Below are 20615 nucleotides of genomic sequence, written 5' to 3'. Positions count from 1 at the left end.
AGGACTCAAACCCAGTGCTTTTGATATTAACTTATTTTCTCTTTCCACTCCATCATATGCGAAGGTAATGTTTTGATACCTGCTCTTTAGCAGGAACCAGCAGATTTTTAAAAAAGAATTATTTTATTTACCTTTATTTAATGAATTAAATTAATTCATTAATTTTAATTTGACCAGAGAGGGACAGAATGAGTGAGTGAGTGAGTGAATGAGAGAGAGCGAGAGAAAGAGAGAGATTGAAAATGAGGAAGCAGGTTCCCAGGTCCAGGACCCAAACCGCAGCTGTCCATGTGGGAGTCCAGCACCCTCAACCACCACGCTGCCTGCCAGCCTGAATTTCTTTTTTTTTTAATTAAAGGAGAAAAGTTCATAAGCTGCCGTGAGTGTGAAAACGTAAGAGTTGCAATCCAAGTCTCAGAAACAAGGCAGTCCATGCTGCTAAAGGAAGCACCCAACAGTAAAGAGCAGCAAGTAGCCCAAGAAACATTCTTCTTTCAAAACCCGAGGCACACAAAACTAGGAAAGCAAGCACCTGACAGTAAAGAGCAGCAAGTAAGCCCAAGAAACATTCTTCTTTCGAAACCCGAGGCACACAAAACTAGGAAAGCGTCGAAATGGCTCTCTGTGTCCCAAAGCAATGATGTGGAATCCCTTAATTTCTAGCCCTAAAGAAAGACACTCGGAATCATCAAGTTCATGCAGAACTTCATGATGTTATTTATCTCCAGGCTGCAATTTATAACAATCACCTGGTAGGTTTGAGCGGAGAAAAATGAGTTGTCAAAAACAGGCAATAAAAATTGCAAGTACAAGCAACCATCAAAATGATAAAACTGTCACATCTGTACACATCAAACAACAACTGCATTCATTATGTCCAGATTCCCGGTGCTTCATATTGTCTGCTGAGGAAGCTAAGCTCCATTTAGAGTTTTGCTGTTAGTGCAGATACATCTGAACAAGATTTGACTGTTTGAGTTATTCATGATTTTACAGAAAATACAGTGAAATTATCTTGCGAAGAATTTGCTAGCATTGGGGAAGATTTGTCAAAATGGACATCTCATCTTAAGTGTTTTAGAAAAATTCATCTAGTATTGGGTGTGTGTGTGGGGGGGGGTGCATGGGAGACCTCAAATGGTTCATTCTTATTTTTAGGGTACTTCAAACCAATTTGAGAGTGTTTTTCCTTAACGAAATTGCCTTTTATAAGTCCTCAAGCCAGAGAGGTGTTCCTGAATTGACAAATAGGGAATGATGAAGAGAGAGGAAGAAAACAAGAAAAAAAAAATGGGAGAGAGAGAAGCAGGGAAGATAGGAGGTGAAGCAAAAAAGGAGTAAGGATAAAGAAATGATTTAATTTTTTATCACTATTTTTATGTCTTAGCTATTTTATTGTACCTTTATGCTATCTAAAATTAATATTGTCAAGTTTAAGAGGAAAAAATAAGGATGAGAAAGCAGATGTCTTCATGTTCATTTAAAGGTTTATTTTCTCCTTTTCCCACTCTGACTCCTAGCTTTTGTCTAGTTTAGCATCTGCTGTTTTTTCCGCTCACTCTAGTACAACCAGAGCAGTGAAGAGCTGAAAAGCTGTTGGTCAGACATTTTGTGTGGACCATCTTGGAACTCCAGTGATTCTGAATTTCCCTTAAAATCATTATCCTATTGTCAAAGGGTGTCAGTTTAAGAGGCTCTGGCCAGGTACATTTTAAGATCCGCTAACATGATGGAATGTACAGAGCAGACATTTTTCAGAATGTCTGACATGCAAGGACTTGGTTTCTAGAACCACCTGTCTTACCCATTACACTGACTTCTCAATTCAGTCTGTCCTCCTCCTACTGCTGACCCCCTCTGTTTCGGACCATTGACCTTCGGTATGCTCCCTCATGATCCACACACTTGTTCTTCCTTCAGTGGATCTAACCTCTCATGTTGGTCTGTAACATTGAAGAACTACCGGGGCAGTGCTGCTCCTGACTCGACACCACCATGAGACCTTCCATGGGGCATGCTGCTTTGTCAGTGTTTTAGCTGCTGGGTAGGTCCCAGGTGGGCTCCTACTTCATCAGGAACTTTGAATCATACAGGCTGCATGACATCTGTTTTCCTCACCCACTACCACAACTAAACAAAACATCCCCCTCAGTTAAAATTCTGCTCAGATGAATAAGATCACTAAGAAAATGCACATCTGCTCCACAGTGGCAGTATGTGTATCATTTCTGCACTGTCCACTCACATTTCAAGCACAGCCCAACAATTCTGGTTCCATGGAGAACTCAGTTAAGGTCCAAGATACGGAAGTGTAGTTACTGTGTAAACAATCAAAGAAGACCAGAAGGCGTTATGCTTGGGAAAATGACGTAGGTACTAAGAGATTGTTGAATGAATGAATGTATTTAAGGAACAAAAACAGTATGACAACATTCCACCACAAGTATTTATAAACAAAAGTTAGCTCAGTTTTCTTTCTTTCTTGTATACATCCACAAGTAAGCTGAAATAAATGTGGTAAGTGAATAAACTGACGCTATGTGGGATCTTGCTGAGGGCACAGAAACGAGTAAATGTCTTCTCAGGAACAGGCCTTGGATGTCAATCTCCCTTGGAGTAGGACATGAAGACCTGAGCTGAAACTGAGATTTCTATGTAAAGGCCAGGATTTCTGAAAAGTTGCTTTTTACTTCAGAGAAAGAATGTTCTATAAATGTGTCCACCCACAGGCACAGGAAGATAACTGGAAATAGGAACTTTGACTAAGTATACTTTGGGGCTGTGCAAGTTTAGGTTCTGAATATAGAACTTAAGCCCAATGGAAATACACATTCCAACTCTCTCCAAAGTTACACACTGAAAACCTAAGCCCACATGAATCCTAAATCTGAAGCAAGTTCTGCTAAAAATGAGCTTAAAATGCAAAAATAAATAAGGGAACAATTTGCCACAAGTTAGAAACAGCAGATATAACAAACAGAAAAATCAGTGTCAATAATTTAAGATAATAGAACACTCTAAAATAATGGAAATAAATACCTTTAATATAATTAAAGATGTAAGAGATAAACCATAAGCACAGGAAATGATACTATAAAGAGAGGTAGATCTTTTTTTTTAAAGAGAGATTTTTGCTATAGGGTGTGTGTACTTGCCAGAGAGACTGAGAGAGACAGAGAGACAGAAAGTGAGAGATCACCCCCTAGGAGGAATGGCCATACTGCAATCCCTTCTCCTCCATTCTCTTCTTGGGATTTTGAGCAAGCATGCACACATGCCAGGCATGAATTTTAAGTTGCCAGGTCTGGGACTCAAACCGCAGTCAACTATATGGGAGTCCAGCAATGCAACCATTATGCCATCTGCTGATCTAAAAGATAGGCAGATTTTTTAAAATTAATTTACTTTTTAATTTTTTTAAATATACATTCAGTCACATTGTTTAGCTTACAAAGTAAACATTTCAATATGTGAACATTTCTCCCCAGTCCAGTTGATCAAAATATCTTCAACCAATAACACCACATCTCCCCATCCCGTCAATGCTCTGCTTCTGTATCCCTCTTCAGGCAGATTTTTAAAAACATATATAGAACTTCTAGAAGTTAAAAAACTACAACAAGATGAATAATAGCACATGGAGTATAGAAAGAATAAGAAGTTCTAACATATATCTAATATATGTTCCAGGAAAAAGAAAAAAGACTGAAGAGAACATTTCAAAAGATGATGGCTGAGAGGTTTACCAAATTAGTGGTAAAAATTACTTTTCATGGCAGATAGCATAATGGTTGCTTCTCTGGACTCCCACATAGTCAACCACAGTTTGAGTCCTGGATCCGACGACTCTTAACTCACGCTGGGCGCATGTGCGTGTATGGCCAAAATCCTGAGAGGAGAATGGAGAAGGGATTGCAGTGTGATCAATCTCTTGGGGGGTAATTTCTTGCTTTCTGTCTCTCTGGTGAGCCCATGTGCCCTACAACAAAAATCTTCCGTAAGAAAAAAAAATGACTTTTCATGTTTGAGATTCAAAACTAGTCCTAGCCCATATAAATTCACACTTAGACATATTATATTAAAGCCAAACAAGGGGGCCGGGGGGGGGGGGGGGGGGAGTGAAAGAAATTTAAAAGCAACGGTAGAAAAAAAGTGGATCACCTACTAAGAACAATAGTAAGAGAGTTTTCATGAGCAACAGTAAAAGTCAGGGGGAAAAGTGGAGTAACACCGGAAGCTCTAGGGGTGCAAGATAAGCTGCTCCATCCAGAATTCAGCACCAAGCTACACCATCATTCCAGAACAATTGCAATATAAAGACAACTTTAGATAAATATTAAGTGTTTGTGTTTTACTACACCCTTGCTGGAAGAACTAGTGAAGGATAGACTTCATAAGAAAATTGGATTAAGAGAATAAAACAAGAATAGTAAGCAAAGAAATTCACGAATATAGAATAAATGTCAAAGTCTTCACTGAAAAAAATAATAAAAATCTAAAGAAGATACAAAATCAAGAATGACACACAATGCCCCTGAGTGGCCAAAGAACAGTCTCTGTTTAAGACAATCATTGAGCTATTGAGTAACTTTAGTTTTTAAAAGCCATGTATATGTATATGTGTATATATATGTATATGTAAAGTTTAAGGGGAATTAAAATAAAATAGAAACATAATCTGTAACTTACAACCAATAAGGGAAGGAAATAGGAGATTAAACCAAAGTAAGTAACTTAATCTAGAAGGCAGGGACAAGAAAAAAGAAAAAGAATAATACACAGTTATTCATAATTTAATGTTGAAACAGCTAAGTATTCCTTTTTAAGTCAGCAAAGACAAGGATGTGCTTCATCACTGCTTCTACCCAATATTATCGAGGAGGTTTTTACTAAAGTAATAAGAAAAAATATAAAGACATAACAATGGGGAAAGAAGAAATAAATCTGTTACTATTTACAGACAATAGAATTATCTGAAAAAAATCTAAGAAATATATGGACACATTCATAAAACTAATAATAAAGTTTTTTTTAAAGTTTCTTCAAGAAAACTGTTATACAAAATATCAATGTTGGTTCTACAATGCAGCAACAAACCATTGAAAAATGTAATTTTCCCCTAGCAATTATACTCTTCATGCCAATCCAAGGGTACTCTTGCATATATGCACACAAAGACAGAAATAAGACTATTGTCTGCAAAAAATATTGTGAGTAAAAAATATAGTAAGCAAACAAATAATTCAACTAGCTATATTTGTACACTAGAATAAAATGCAACAATTAAAATGAGTGAACTGCAATCTGGATAAATCTCAGAAAAAAAATCATGCTAAATGAAAAAACAAGTTACAGGACCAGCAGACGGCATAATACTTATGTTGCTAGACTCCCACATTAACAACCATGGTTCAAGTCCCAGACCCAGTGGCCTAAAACTTACGCCAGGCCCATGTGCGTGCGTGACCAATATCCTGAGAGGAGAGTGGAGGAAAAGGGATTGTGGTGTGGCCATCCCCCAAGAGGGTGCTTTCTCACTCTCTGTCTCTCTCTAGCAAGTGTACATACCCTATAGCAAAAATCTCCCCCCCCCACCAAAAAAAAAAAAAAGAAAAAGAAAAAAACAAGGTTACAAGTAGAAGGTTTGATATAGTATTGTTTATGCAAAATTTACTTGAGAAATTATTAATGAATGTACATATATGTAGAAAAAAACTTGCATTGGAAGCATGACAGGAAAGAAACTTAAAACTTCATGCACATAATTATTTCTATATCCAGAACAGTAGGATTTCAGTCATATCTGTAACATTTTATTTTCCTTGAAAAAAAATTTTGAGGCAAATACTACAACATTTTTAAGCTTGATCTAAGTGGGGGCAAGAATGTCTGTTACATTATTTTCTGTGCCTTACTTCTTTCATAATTAAAAATCAATAGGAGGGTCCAGCAGGTGGCAAGGTGGTTAACGTGGCTGGACTCCCACATGGCTGACCGCAGTTTGAGTCCCAGACCTAGTAGCTTGATTTCTTACTTTGCCTTTCTCTTTGTCTGTCTCTGGTCAACTTTAAAAAAATAAAATAAAGGGGACCAGCAAGTGGCATAGTGGTTAAGGGTGCTAGACTCCCACATGGCCAACCACGGTTTAAGTCCCGGACCTGGCGGCTTGCTTTCTCACTTTCTCTCTCTCTCTCTGTCTCTCGTCAAATTAAAATAAGTAATAATTAAAAATATAAAATAAAATAATGACATTGAATAAAATAACTTTAAAAAACATCAATAGGAAAGATATAGTCATTGATCAAACTGACATTTTAACCAAGTTATTTAAAGAACCACTTTGAGATTCTTTCATCCCTCTTGATTTCTACTGTATTCTTCACTTCCTCTTTTTATGGTGTCTGCCTCTTTCTTAGAGAAGTCACTGATATATCTTAAACTCCCATGTAAAATAAGAACAACAATACAGCAAGAAAAAGAATGAACCAGCTTCTTTGTCCCAGACTTTCAGACTTATATTTATTTGTGTGTCAGGGTAAGCTACAGAAGGACTAATTTATCTCTCTTGGCTCTACTGGCCAAGCTTATCATTCACACATTAGAGAGCTGGAAATCTTCAGAGACTACAGCTTCTAGCAATAAATTAAACCTTTTACTTTGAGACTTGGTTCCTGTTTGATTTTTAAGAAAGTTTAAAATCAAATTGCCACTGGGAGGCTAAAGATGATGACAGATGACTTATTTCCCAATTTCCCCCAGCTTACTTTAAAAATGTATTTTTCTTGTAACAAAAAAAGAAAGCATTAAAAAATATGGTGTGTTACCGTCTACCCTTTCCACATGAACAGCAGAAAAAATGACTCCTTTTCCTTCATTGCAATTCCACGAGAACAATGGAAACTAGACCCCACAATCACGTACTGAATAGTTACTGTCTGAATGGAGTTATGTTTGACACCAGATAGCAAGTTCAAAACCAAGTACTAAGACTATGCATTCATTTTTGAGAGAGGAGTTTTTTGTTTCCTCTTTCAAAGATTTAAGCTAGATTGAGTCTACATGTGCCTTGACATATATTACATGTCTGTCCCTTAAACGGGTTCACATATATCACCAGAGAATAAGCCATCACGTAACAATGTTCATCCAAACTAGCAGCAATGCCTGTGGGGTGAAACTCAAAGACCATCCAAATACGCATATATATGGCCAAAAAGTGGAATGCTTGAAATTATCTGTCACTATAGACAGGTAAAGATATTTCATGAGACAGAACATAAAAACTTGTGAAAAGGATTTGTCAGCTATGCATAATAACACAGGCACTCATTTAAGTAATAATTTAACTCCTGTTTTCACAGGACTAATAAAATAGATCAGCATAATAAAATTTAACAACGTACATGCTTCTTCCACACTTAGCCAAAAAAGATGCCATAACATACAACCTTCTACAGCTGTCTCAGGATATAGACTAGCCAGGCAGTTACCCAGACAGGAAACTCAGGACACTTATTTTTCAGCACTTTACACTTCCATATTTTACATCTGATTTTTAGGACAAAGAACAATTTATTAGATGCTCAGAAATAATATCGCTGGCAAATCCTCTCTCTTTTTTCATCCAATGATTTCTAATATCATAGTATTTCTGTCTCTGTCTTCTCTATAGAAACTTTATAGAGAGGAAGATTCAACGTGGATGCAGTACAGGAAGTTTAACCACAAAGACGCTGGAGAAACTGCTTGCTGGCACTCAGTTGGAGCAACTCAATAATGCAATTCATGACCAAAAGAAACCAAATATTATGCAAGCTCCCAATACCCCAATGCAGAAAGTCAACTCTCCAGATAAGTTTACTTTATTTGGACTCCAAGGCAAAAGACCATAAACCAACATAATCTAAAAATGCTGGCTTTACTGAATTTCTGAAATATGTTATTAACTTTAGAAAACCAATGTAATGAAAATGTTACATTCTTTTTCATAGTTGCTACCTTCATTATAACTATTGAAAAAAATAATAGAATTAAAAATAAAAGGTAATTATGTTCTAGCCCAAAGGTGAGATATAGAAGCCTTCTTACTCTACAGCTTCCTATTTAAGAATCATCTTGGATCATTTACTAATTCTTTACCAATATTCGTGCTATCGAAATGAATGATCGATTTTAAGCTTAAATAATTTTATAAAATAATCCAAGTTGTCAACATAAGAACTTCCAACTTGTCCATCGTAAAGGTTAGAACATTATTCTAACTTGTCCATCATAAAGGTTAAAACGTACACATACCTCCACAAATATGAAACACGGGATGATGGAATAACTTCGTTGAGTGTTGTTTCCTACGGCCATTTCTCACAGTATGTAGCAAGACTGCACCGTCTACAAGTGTCCAGCTGTAATAGAAACAGATTGCAGGGCGTAAGAACCACATGTTGAGAAGCCCCTTCAGTACTTACATAAAAATATTAGTTACTCTCTACATAAGGAGGCTGTGTTCGAAAATGGAAAATGATGATCTACAATACAGTCAAGTCAGAATGAAAGCCCTCCCAATGAAAAGCAAGTAACAGGTACCAGCCATGAACAGTCTTAGAAATCAAAATGACCGGGTAGGGAACCCCTTGCACTCAGAGCTATAACAAATAGAATTCTAATTTTCTGGTACTATTGCATCTTAACTCAGTAGAATGCCTTTGTGCCCTAACACAGTTTCTGGCATAAAATAGTTATTGTGCATCTTGCATCAATCTCTTCTACCTGTAATTAATTCTCCCCATTTGCAACCCAGGGGCTCATTTGCATATGTCCTTGCCTCCCCCTTTGGGGGTGACATTTAGCACAAAGCAGAAATCCCTGATTTTTCTTCCTTGACCATTGTTTATCCTTGCTTCCTTGACTACACAGCCATGAACTACTTTGGGTTAATACATCACTCATCTGTCTCATTTGCTTCCCTCAGCCATGTGTGTGTGACCCAGACATGAAACAAGAATCCCATTCTTTTAACTTACAGGAATGGTATAGGTAGGCAACAGCAAATTTTTATTATTTAGTTCAATATTTCTGTCCTACTTTGAACTGAAAATATTCTTACACTAGGAGATCAGTTAATTTTGGTTCTTCTTAATAAAAGCAATGAGGTAGAGATTTTAGGCTTTTGTAAAATTTCCAGATCAGATAAAATTAATTTTTCTACTATACTTTTTTAAAAAAAAAAAATATTTAGAGCATGTGTTCTTGCCAGGGAGAGAGAGAAACAGACACGATGAGAGCAAAAGTGAGAAGTCACCCGCGAGGGGGATGGCTAACCACAATCTCTTCCTCTCCTTTCTCCTTCCGAAGTCTTGGGAATGCATGCACATGCTCCTGATGCAAGTTTCAAGTCACTGGGTCTGGGAATCAAACCGTAGTTGATCATGTGAGAGTCCAGCAATGTAACCACTATGCCATCTCTATCCAAAATGATATTGCAAATGTTTCAGGCATCTGCCCTTGATAACTATTATTTTTCATTTGTTTTGTTTCTATGGCATCCCTATCAAGAGTTTTTTTTTTTTGTGGATCGTGATATGAAGGACAACACACTGACTATGAGTATAAAGACCAAATGTGCTTTTATAGAAAGGTTACGTAACAATAAGGGCCAGTCAGTGGCATGGTGGTTAAGGTGACTGGATCCAACATGGTTAGTTGCATGGTTCAAGTCCTGGACCCAGCAGCTTGAAATACATCCTGGGCATGTGTGCTGAGTGCCCCAAATCCCAAGAGGAAAATGAAAGAGAAACGACTGTGGCCATCTCCCCAATAGTGCATTTTCTCACTTTCTCTCTCTCGCTCTCTGACAAGCACAAACTCCCTATAGCAAATTTTAAAAATAAATAAAACAGTTATGATTTAGTTGATCCCTTCATTCCTGTCTTTACTAAGTCCTTTCTTAACCTTTTCCAGAATAAAACTTCAAAATACAATTTCATCTCTTTTTGAGATACCAGATTTCACTTGTCAACTTTTCAAAAAAAAACCTCTTTGAATCAAATTTAAAAGTATATGCTTTGTAAGTCCATATCAAGCACAGTATTCAAATTATCTGAGTTTTGGGGATCAGCAGATGTTACGTCCCTGGATTCCCATGTAGTTGACCACTGTTTGAGTCCTGGACCTGGCAGCTTAAAACTCATGCCAGATTTGTGTGCATGCATGCCCAAAATCCTGAGAGGAGAATGGAAGAGAAAGGACTGAGGCATGGCCATCCCCTCTGGTGGGTGATTTCTCATTCTCTCTCTTTCTCACTCTCTCTCTGTCTCTCTGGCAGGCCCATGCACCTTATAGAAAAATTCTCTCTTTCTTAAAAAGAAAGAGAGAAAATTCATGCTTGGCACATGTGTGTGCATGCCCAAGATCCTGAGAGGAGAATGGAGAAGGGATTGCTGCGTGACCATCCCCCCTGGGGGGTGATTTCTCGCTTTCTGCCTCTCTGTCTTTCTGGTGAGTGCACGCACCCTGTAGCAAAAATCTCTTTTAAAACAATTATTGAGTTTTAGGCAACTTGATTTTCTCAGTTAAAATTGGGTATTATTTGTCATCTACCTAATGTATTTGCTACTTAACCATTCTATTTTGGCATTTAGAAAGAACTAATATTTCCTATAATTTATATGTAGAACATACTCTGAATTGATTTGCTAATCATATATTGTTTTCATTTTACCCTTACCTGATGCAAATATCTTAGAACCTACTTAAGGGTATTTATGATTCAGGTAAGTTCCTTGTTAACATTAACTAAATACACAACTAGTATTTTCCATGGCTTCTCCATGTAATTAATGAAGAATAGCAATAATATAGAGAGCACAGATGAGTTTAGGAGTCTCATACAAAATTCTCCTCTATGCTCATTCTTTTGTTCCAAAAGGCAATCTACCTTTCATATATGTTTGGAAATATATTAACCCATATCATATGTGTGTAGGTATATATTTTCCAATTACATATAAATATAATTTACTCATTTTTTCTGAGAGTTTTTTTTCTTTTTGATAATAGGGCACGTGCGCTGGCCAGACATACAGAGAGAGCGAGACAGAGAGACAGAAAGCGAGAAATCAACGCCCGGGGGGATGGCCACGCCGCAATCCCTTCTCCTCCATTCTCCTATCGGGATCTTGGGCACGCACGCACACGCACCCGGTGTGAGTTTTAAGCCACCAGGTCCGGGACATGAACCACGGTTGACCACATGGGAGTCCATCAACATAGCCATTACACTAACTGCTGGTCCCGATAATTTACTCATTTCAAGTGTAACTTAATATTTTAGTAAACTTACCAAATTGCACAACTATCACATAAAAGTTTCAGAACATTTTTATCATCCCTGGAAGAACTCTCATGTGTATTTACTGTTAATCTTCATCATTGACTTCTTCACCATCTCCCAAGCCCAGGGAGAATGTTTTTTAGATTCATTTACATTGTAGCATCTATCGGTAATTTTTCGTTTTATTGCCAAGTACTGTCCCATTGTGTAGCTATAGTATCTTCACCAGTTGGTGGAAACTTAGGTTATTTCAAAGTTTTTCACTATTAGGTTGTATCCACTATTAGGGTAATGACACTAAGAATATTTATGTACAAGTCTATCTGTGGGTTTATATTTTTATTTTTTATGGGAAGACACTTTATTGGATTGCATGCTAAATTAGATTTAATTCTTTTAAATATGTATTTTTTCTTTATTCATGAGAGAGCATGTGTGCACAAATGTGAGAGTGGAAGAAAGAGGAGGAAGACTCTAGTCTCTCTTGAGCAATGCATTACTGCCGCACCACAGAGCTGCCCAGTGTTTAATTTTTTAAGAGAATGCAAAATATTTTCCAAAGTGGTTGTGACATTTTACATTCCTACCAGCAGTGTATGAGAGTTCACATTTCTCCACATTCTGACTAGCATTTTTATTGTCTTTTTAAAAATATATAGCCTTTTTACTGGGTGTAAGATGGCATCGCATCATGGTTTTAATTGTCATTTGATAATAAAAAATGATGGTAAGCAGCTTTCCATGTACTTACTAGCCATTATTGTATCTTCTTTTGTGAAATGTCTACTCAGATGTTTTGTTTGACTTTCGTTATTGGATTTTTCACTTTATTATTTTCAAGGTGTCAGAGTTATTTGTATATTCTGGATACAAGTCATTTATCAGATATGTATTTTCCAATTATTTTCTTCCAGTCTCTTGTCTCTTAACTTTCTTAATGATGTATTTTATATGCATATTTTATTAGTCTTTGTCATAATTGCCACAGGGTGCATGCACTTGTCAGAGAGAAATGGAAAGACAGAGAGACAAGAGGGAGAAAACCACCCCCCAGTGGGGTGTGGTTATGCTGCAATCCCTTCTCCATTTTTCCATCCTGTTGGGATTTTGGGTATGAACATATATATGCCCGGCATGTTTTTATACCCACAGGACTCAAACCAAACTGTCAGTCATAAGTGATCCAGCTGCCTCAACCACAATGCCAGCCGCTGGCCCTAATGTAATTTTTAATCAGAGGTTTTTCTTGGTTAGCTTTAATTTCAAAGACAGTTGAATAGAGATATTTATTACTGACATACCATATTTTCATTGCCATTTTAAAATATAAAAAATACAAATATCAAGATAAGATTAGATATTAGAAATTAAATGACTAACTTAATGGAAAATCATAAATAGTAAATGGACAATTTATAGAAGACATATGGATGAAAATATTGACAGCTTCATTGAAGCCAAAATATGAAGACTAAAACATTGAAATATTTCATGCCAATAAAATTGAAAAAAAAAATAGAAGTCTGATATCATTAAGGTTGAGCAGTATAAAGCAGTAGATGCCCCTCCAAAAGTTGGCAGAAGTGCCATTGGAAACAACTAGTTTGAAGAGTGGTTTGACAACACCTACGAAGGTGGAAAATGCTCATTCCCACCACCACAAAAATAAACAAAACAAAAACATGTTTAGAAAACCTCTCAACATAGAAAAATCAGTTGTGTTTCCATACATTAACAATGAGCTATCCCCAAAAGAAATGATCAACCCCATTCAGAATAACATAAAAAGGAATACTATACTTAGGAATGAACTTAACAAAGGAGATGAAAAATCTGTATGGTAAACATTATAAAGCATTAATGAGAAATTGAAGAAGACAAAAAGGGAAAGGCATCCTATGTTCATAGACTAAGAATTAAAATAGTTAAAATGTCCATACTATCCAAACTGATGTACAGATTCAATACAATCCATATAAAGGTTCCAATGGTATTTTTTACAGTAATAGGAAAAGCAATCCTGAAATGTTTGTGAACCCAGAAAAGATCCCAAATAGCTCAGGCAATCTTGAGCCAAAAAAGACAAAGCTGGTGTCAACAATTTCTGATTTCAAAATACACTACAAAACTACAATAACTGAAATTCTTTTTCTGAGACTATTATTTTTTCATTTGTCCCAAGCATATTCACAAGTGTTCACAGAAGCATTTGTATGATGACTACTTTAAAGTTGTCAGATCATTCTAAAATCTACATTATCTTGATGTTGGCATCTGTGGTCTTTTCTTAATAAGTTTGAGATCTTCCTGATAGAAAAAGTGATTTTGTGCTGAAAGCTTGAATTTTTATAAGGGCCAGGTTTTCACTTAAATTTTGTGATTTATCATATCTTCTCTGATACTGATCAAGTGGGTGAAAGGGAATTGTCACCATGTTAATACCATATGAAGGTAGAACCCTAGGTTCTCCATTTGGTCTCCAGAGTTAAATGGTTGTGGAGAAGCCCTTTGCTACTATTAGGCAGAGGTGGAGTTCGGTTTGCCACTAAATCTTCACTGATACCACTCTGGTGGGGAGGATATCTCTTTAATTCTCTCCATGTGGTCTCCACTGACGTAAGAAGCTAACCTTGTTACTAGTGGGCAGTGATAAAACTCTTCACTTTGCACCAGGTTTACTCTGATACGAGCTGAGTGAGGAAGAGCAGGGGTGCCTTATAACTGCCTGTTGAAGTGAGAGCCCTGCCTTCCCATATGCTCACCCATGACACGGTGGGATAGAGTGTATATTGCTCAGCATGAAGTAAAGTCCTAGATCTTCACTTGAGATTCTATGCCATGACCTTGGCAGGAGCTTGAGAATCTTCCTCATGGCCTGGCAAGAGTAGAAATGTAGGTACTCAACTTGGCCTTTGCAGGCAGGGGAAGAGGGGAGAGGTAACACTTCAGTTTTTTCTCTGGTGTTTGGCTAAGGCCAAAGGATTATCTAAAGGTTTTCTAGCTTGTTAAGCTATTCCTTTCCTGGCTCTTTGACTAGAGCTAGCAGGCTTTTTCTGGGGCTTTTGGGTCAACTCCTGCCAGCTTCTGCAGTATCAGGTTTGAGATACATGAGGCAAAAAGACAATCTTAGGCATTTCCCACCTTGTTCTTTGTTTTCTCATGTCCTTACTCTGGCTTTTCTACTTCCCAGAGTCTTCTTTTGTTTATATATAGGTTTTTAGTCATACTTCATGAGAATAGGAAAAAATACATCTTATTTCATCTCCTCAGGACAGAAGAAGTTTTGAAGGAATACCACCTATGACAGTTGCCAAGAGTTTTGTATAGCCCAGCTCTCTATGTTCTCATAAATTTGAGATTCTTGGTGCCCAAGGTTTCAAAATACCAGAACAAACCACATCATTCACAGAAAAGAAAGAGAAAGGCCATAAATGAAAGACACTGCTATTTCTTGCTAATTAATTCAGGTAGAGCTCTTTGTTTCTACACAGGTAAGTATATTATGAATCATCCTTTATAAGACTCTAATTCATGTCAAGTAACCCATTAGGTATGACTAGAAGCAATGTACTAGCCAAATGCCTGTATTTCAGGGGCTGACATATCAAGAAGAGATTGAAGAACACAAGTACAGGCTGAGTATCCCTTACCTGAAATGCCTGGAATCAGAGATATTTTGGATTTGGACTTTTTGAGGGAATATTTGTATAGATATATGAGATTTATATATACATCTTGGGGTTGGAACCCAAGTCTACACACAAAAGTCATTAATCTTGCATATATCCCTTATACGCCTAACCTGAAGGCAGTTTTATTCAGTACTTTTGTATTGTAATGTTTTGACCAACACACCACATGAGGTCAGGTATGGGATTTTCCACTTGTGGTGCTTTATCAGTGCTCAAAAAGTTGCAGATTTGAGAGCTTTTTGGATTTCATATTTTCAGATTAGGAATGCTCAACCCGAATAGCAATGTATTATAGTCCTAACATAAAAGTAAGTAAGGGATAATGGCAGCACAAAAGAATGATTGATTCTTACTCTTGAAATTAGAGCTCTCAGTAGGCACAGTAGACAATGTCTAGATCCCATAAGACTTTTGGGAAACCTATAATAATGCTTTATTTTAAAATTAGAAGAAAAACTTAACTTTTAGTTTAAAAAAGCTAAAGTATATAATCTTAAGTTGTCAGAAAAGTCATGACTTTTTTCCTATTATTTAATGCAAAAATGCATCGTGACTTTTCCAACAACCCAATATGTTCAGTGTATACCAATTCAATTGTAAAATACAAATTTTAATTTATGTTAAAGACAAAGGGGCCTATAAAAGTAAAATATCTCAGGGCCCATGAAATAGTAAGAAGAAAGGTAAGGAAAGGTTTGTTAGAGAAGATAGCTATTTAAGTTGATTAAAACAGGGTAGTACTCATCTACCACACCAAGGGAAAGAAGGATTTCAGTTCAAACAAGAAAGGTTCCAGAAATACGGATCAGCCTAACATGTTTATGAAACTCTAAAAATGACACCAGGTCAAGCATACAAAACCCAAGGAAGATATAAGTGCTACAAAAATTTATGCATATGTAGCTCTTTATGTATGAACTCTCATAATCAAAATACCTCAAAGATAAGACACATAAGATTGGCTTTAGCCATATCTGATAAGAACAGAAAAAGAAAGAAAAAGGAGATAAATGACAGACACTGATGTTTCTTGCTAATTAATTCAGGTAGAGCTCTTTGTTTCTACACAGGTAAGTATATTATGAATCAGATTTCACTTAATTCCAAAGAAGGATTCAGCACTATCTCATGTGTTTCCTCTGAATTTTCCAGAATTGCCTCTTCTTTGTGAGAAGTAAAATAATGCCTTATTAACTCAGGACAAATAAAAATAATAACTAATTATAAAGTATTTGTAGTAGTGGAACTGAGAATGGATGGTGATATAACAGCATGGAGAGAAACCTTTTTTTTAGAGAGAGAGATTTTTGCTATAGGGTACATGTACTCATCAAAGAGACAGAGAACGACAGAGAGACAGAAAGCAAGAAATTACCCCCCCCCGGGGGGGGGTTATCTCCACACCACAATTCCTTCTTCTCCATTCTCCTTTCAGGATTTTGGGCATGCATGCACACATGCCCAGTGTGAATTTTAAGCTGCCAGGTCCAGGATTTGAATTGCAGTTGACTACAGGGGAGTCCAGCAACATAACCATTATGCCATCTGCTTGTCCCTCCTTTTTAATTTGTAAACTATGCAAGATTGGAGCCAGCTGACCAGTCAGGGAAGCTGCAAAGAATAAAAGTGCCCTTCAGAAACAGCCTCCACGACTCAGTGGGCCTTTCCGGCCAGCCTTAATGTGAGATAAACTGCCAGTGATCACAGTCATAGCATGTGTTCATTCTCAGAAGCTCAGTGTCTGTGATTTTAGGAAGGCTAGAGCTTGTTCTTAGTGTAGATAGAGTACATGTTGCACTGATTTTCCTAAAATGCCATCGTGGTTCCCTTCAAAGTTAGGATAACATGAATTAATAGAGTTCACTAAGAAATCTAATGAGTAAATACCTGGGTAGCAACCACAAAGCCATTGGAAATTGTACCCTTCCAAGTGGGCTGAGAATTCTGCCCTTGAGCCCACACTGACTTAGGACAGTGTTTCACAATTTTGTCATCATTGACCATACAGACCACATCATTGTTCGTTATGCACGGCTGTCCTAAGCACTGTTGATGTTTAGTAATAATCCCAACAAGATGTCCCCACCCCAAGTGTGACAACAGTGACTGCAGACATTGCCAAGGGTTCCCTTAAAGAAGGAAGTGGTAGAGCGGAGATATCCTGGGTGGAGAACCACTAATTTAGGAGGATTCAAAGCAGAGCCTTGGGACATGAGAAGTTTTCACTGGGATAAAGGCTACAGTTTTGGCCAATGGGTAAACCTCTTTCTGTCTAGTACCTAACAGGAAAATCCGGAAATTGTCAAGGTGTTTTATCAGCATCTGGGGAAACAAAGGGCTTCCCAAGCCAGAGACCACGGTTGGGGTGACCTTAATTAAAGCTACTGTACTGACAGTTACTACCAGTATAAACTCCAAAAGAAAACAGAACTATTCTATCCGTTAGTACTACTAGAGGCCTAATCACTAGGGACTGTGAGTTATTTAAGTTGAGCCCATAAAGACATGTAAGACATTTTTTAAAAGGGGGGAAAAATCAAAACACAGTGAATGGGTCTGTTAGGATATGCCTTAAAAAGGTAGAACTGGGACAGCATTATTAACTACTAAATTTAGTATTCATAAGAATTTAGTTAATTTGAAAATGATTTGTAGAAAACATTTTCTTAAATCTAAAAATTCCTTTCTAGAGATACTATAGGTAGTTGTAAACTGGTGACTCAGAAAAAGTAAAGTTATGAATATCTTTTCATTTCAATTTGCCCCAAAATAATAACTTAACCATTGGATATAGGTATAGGTATGTCATCGTAGGGAGTGGGGCTTCAAAAAGTGAGCACTGAAAATAATCTTAACCATCTTAAAATAGCCCTGGAGTGATTTGGCTTTCAACCAAGGTAGAGTTAACTATTACTGGATTTCATGCTTGAAACAACTAAAAAAAATACAGACAAAAATATACATAAGACAAAAGTATTCAAGACACTGGACATGAAGCAATGAAGGGCAGTAATCCTTGAATGATGAGAACAAAAAAAGTGAGCCCTGTGATTGCCCTGGTTTACTGGTTGGAGAGAGTCTTTAGCTACAGACCAAAGGGAGGGAACCCAGACAAGTGGCCACTGAGTTGGGTAGGCAGAATAGGAGATGCCAGGAGACCAAAGCACCCAGAGATCTAAAGGCAAAGTTTTCATAAAGGAAAACATACCACAGACAGTGCTCTCAGGAGGTTTTTAGCAGGCTGGATTTTCAGAATACCCAAAGAGAATATGTGTGGAAGGAAACTGCCCAAGGCCCAAAGAAAATCATCTAAAAGGATCAGAGGAAATAGACTCATACAGAGCCAAGAATACTTTCTGTTCCCATCCTTTTCTCTTCCCACTGGCCACAGTTCAACTCTAGTATGAAAATATTTCTTATCCAGGGACCACAATTGGCTCTGAGAATAACTCCTGAAAGCATGAGATCCGTGTGTGTGTGTGTGTGTGTGTGACTTTAGTATGTCTATTACAGAATATTAAATATTTGAGATTCCTTTTATTTTTCAAAAGAGTTCTTAACATACTAAGGCCAATCTTTAGACTACTGAGTAACTAGTGTGCTTTTCCTTTGTATCAGGGTCTCAAGATGCAAGTTTGTGTGACAGCACAATCCATGACCCAGGTCAGGTCAGAGACATCACTTACATGAGCTTTACAACATATACATTGTAAAACTTCCTAGAATTTCCTTGACATAAGGGAGGTTTAAGATTAAAATATGATTGTGGTTAGGATTAAAAAAGAAATCTAGAGCTTATTTTTACATGATACCAGATCTTGATTTGAGGTGAGGTAGGTTGAAGTAGAAAAGGTAAAATTAAAAGGTCAGGAAAAAAAAATGTCATGAGAATTACGTTTCATTTTATTCCCAAGTAGTCAGGGTGAGCCATACCACCCCAATGCAGCTCATCTCTAACACATGTTTAATAGGCATTTTCTTTCTTGGTGGTACAGAGCTACCCCTCCTGTTCTGGATCATTTTTATTCAATACATGACCTACAACCAGGATCACGGTTTGCATTTCATTTCCCAATGCTAGAAAAACCTAACTGTTTTTTAAAGCAACAAAGCTATTAATGTATAGGTACAAATCAAATGAGAAGATTGTAGGTGAGTGCAAAATAGATTCCAATAGATGGTGTGGGATTTAGAATGTACTACTTGGGCTTTCAAGAGAAATACTTTAATCTGTTCAATTTTAGAGATGTGCTTCAAAGCATGTAAAGAATGACAATGTGGGTACCCACACACAAGAGGATTATGGTGGTAGCATTTCCCTTTCCTATAGTCTCTCCCCTCTAGTTTCGAACAGAAGTATCTGTAGTCTAGCCCTTCAGTTAGCCCAACCTAAAGCAACAAAATACAAAGAATGTAAAACTCACAATCTAGGGTAGTCTAATGTTGAGTCAAATCTTGGCAAAATACTCAGATTCAAAGACCTTATGAGGATATCTGGGTCCTCCACTCTTCCTGAGTGGCTTTTCAGAATCAGGCATAATTCCGTGTTCCCTCAGGGATTCCATAGTACATTATCCTTGTCTATAAAACCAGTCTTCAGCTTTGTTCTACTGATTAAATATGATGAACTTCTCTCTCAGTACCTCAGTCTTCCCTCCAAGCTTGGACCTCAAATGAGAAACTAGGACTCAGCTGGCCTATTTACTCATATGAATCTTTTCAACTTTGGAGTATGCCTGATTCACACTTAGTCCTATACCCGAATGGATAGTCTACAACATAGCCACTGCCCCTCAGTACCAACCTGAGTGTTACTTGACATGTAGTGTCTCTAATGCGGGGCACTTCACAACTGAGTGAAGTGTCTCAGGGCAGAAGGTTGCATGATTAATATCTCAGATCGCCAAAACTTTGACTCTGTCAAACCTCTCCAAATCTATTTGTAACACTTCCCACCCAATTTCATGTCCACCTTTCTGCACTCCAGCTACTGAGTTTCTACAATATGCCAAGTTCCATCTTACCTCTCATAAGCAGTTCACACCATCTAGAGAACTCTTCCTCCCTATTTGCTTAGGGAATGTCTGCCTGTTCTTCAGATTTGCAATTAATTTTTGTTTGTTTGTTTTTTAAGTAGTTTTTACTATAGGACGTGTATCACTGGAGAGAGAAAGTGAAAGAGAGAGAAATCACCCCCTCCCTCTAAGGGGGATGGTCACACCACAATCCCTTCTTCTCTATTCTCCTCTGAGTATTTTGGGCATGTGCACACACGTGCCCCACATGTTTTTCAAGCCACTGGATCTGGGACTGAAATCTGTAAGACATTTTTTAAAAGGGGGGAAAAATCAAAACACAGTGAATGGGTCTGTTAGGATATGCCTTAAAAAGGTAGAACTGGGACAGCATTATTAACTACTAAATTTAGTATTCATAAGAATTTAGTTAATTTGAAAATGATTTGTAGAAAACATTTTCTTAAATCTAAAAATTCCTTTCTAGAGATACTATAGGTAGTTGTAAACTGGTGACTCAGAAAAAGTAAAGTTATGAATATCTTTTCATTTCAATTTGCCCCAAAATAATAACTTAAC

The 20615-nt window shown here is 37.2% G+C and overlaps 1 protein-coding gene across 1 annotated transcript in view; it reads right to left on the bottom strand.

Moving 5' to 3' along the window:
* The window catches only part of PLPPR1 (phospholipid phosphatase related 1), a 349623-nt gene that overhangs the window by 161344 nt on the left and 167664 nt on the right, over positions 1 to 20615 (bottom strand). The window contains exon 2 of the mRNA XM_027770697.1: positions 8296 to 8402. Within this exon, the coding sequence (XP_027626498.1) occupies positions 8296 to 8358 (63 nt within the window). The 5' untranslated portion in view covers positions 8359 to 8402. The remainder of the gene's footprint in view (positions 1 to 8295; positions 8403 to 20615) is intronic.

This window comes from Tupaia chinensis, unplaced genomic scaffold, assembly GCF_000334495.1.
Source record: "Tupaia chinensis unplaced genomic scaffold, TupChi_1.0 Scaffold000153_1, whole genome shotgun sequence".
Lineage (NCBI taxonomy): Eukaryota > Metazoa > Chordata > Mammalia > Scandentia > Tupaiidae > Tupaia > Tupaia belangeri.
This window is presented reverse-complemented; position numbering and strand designations above follow the sequence as displayed.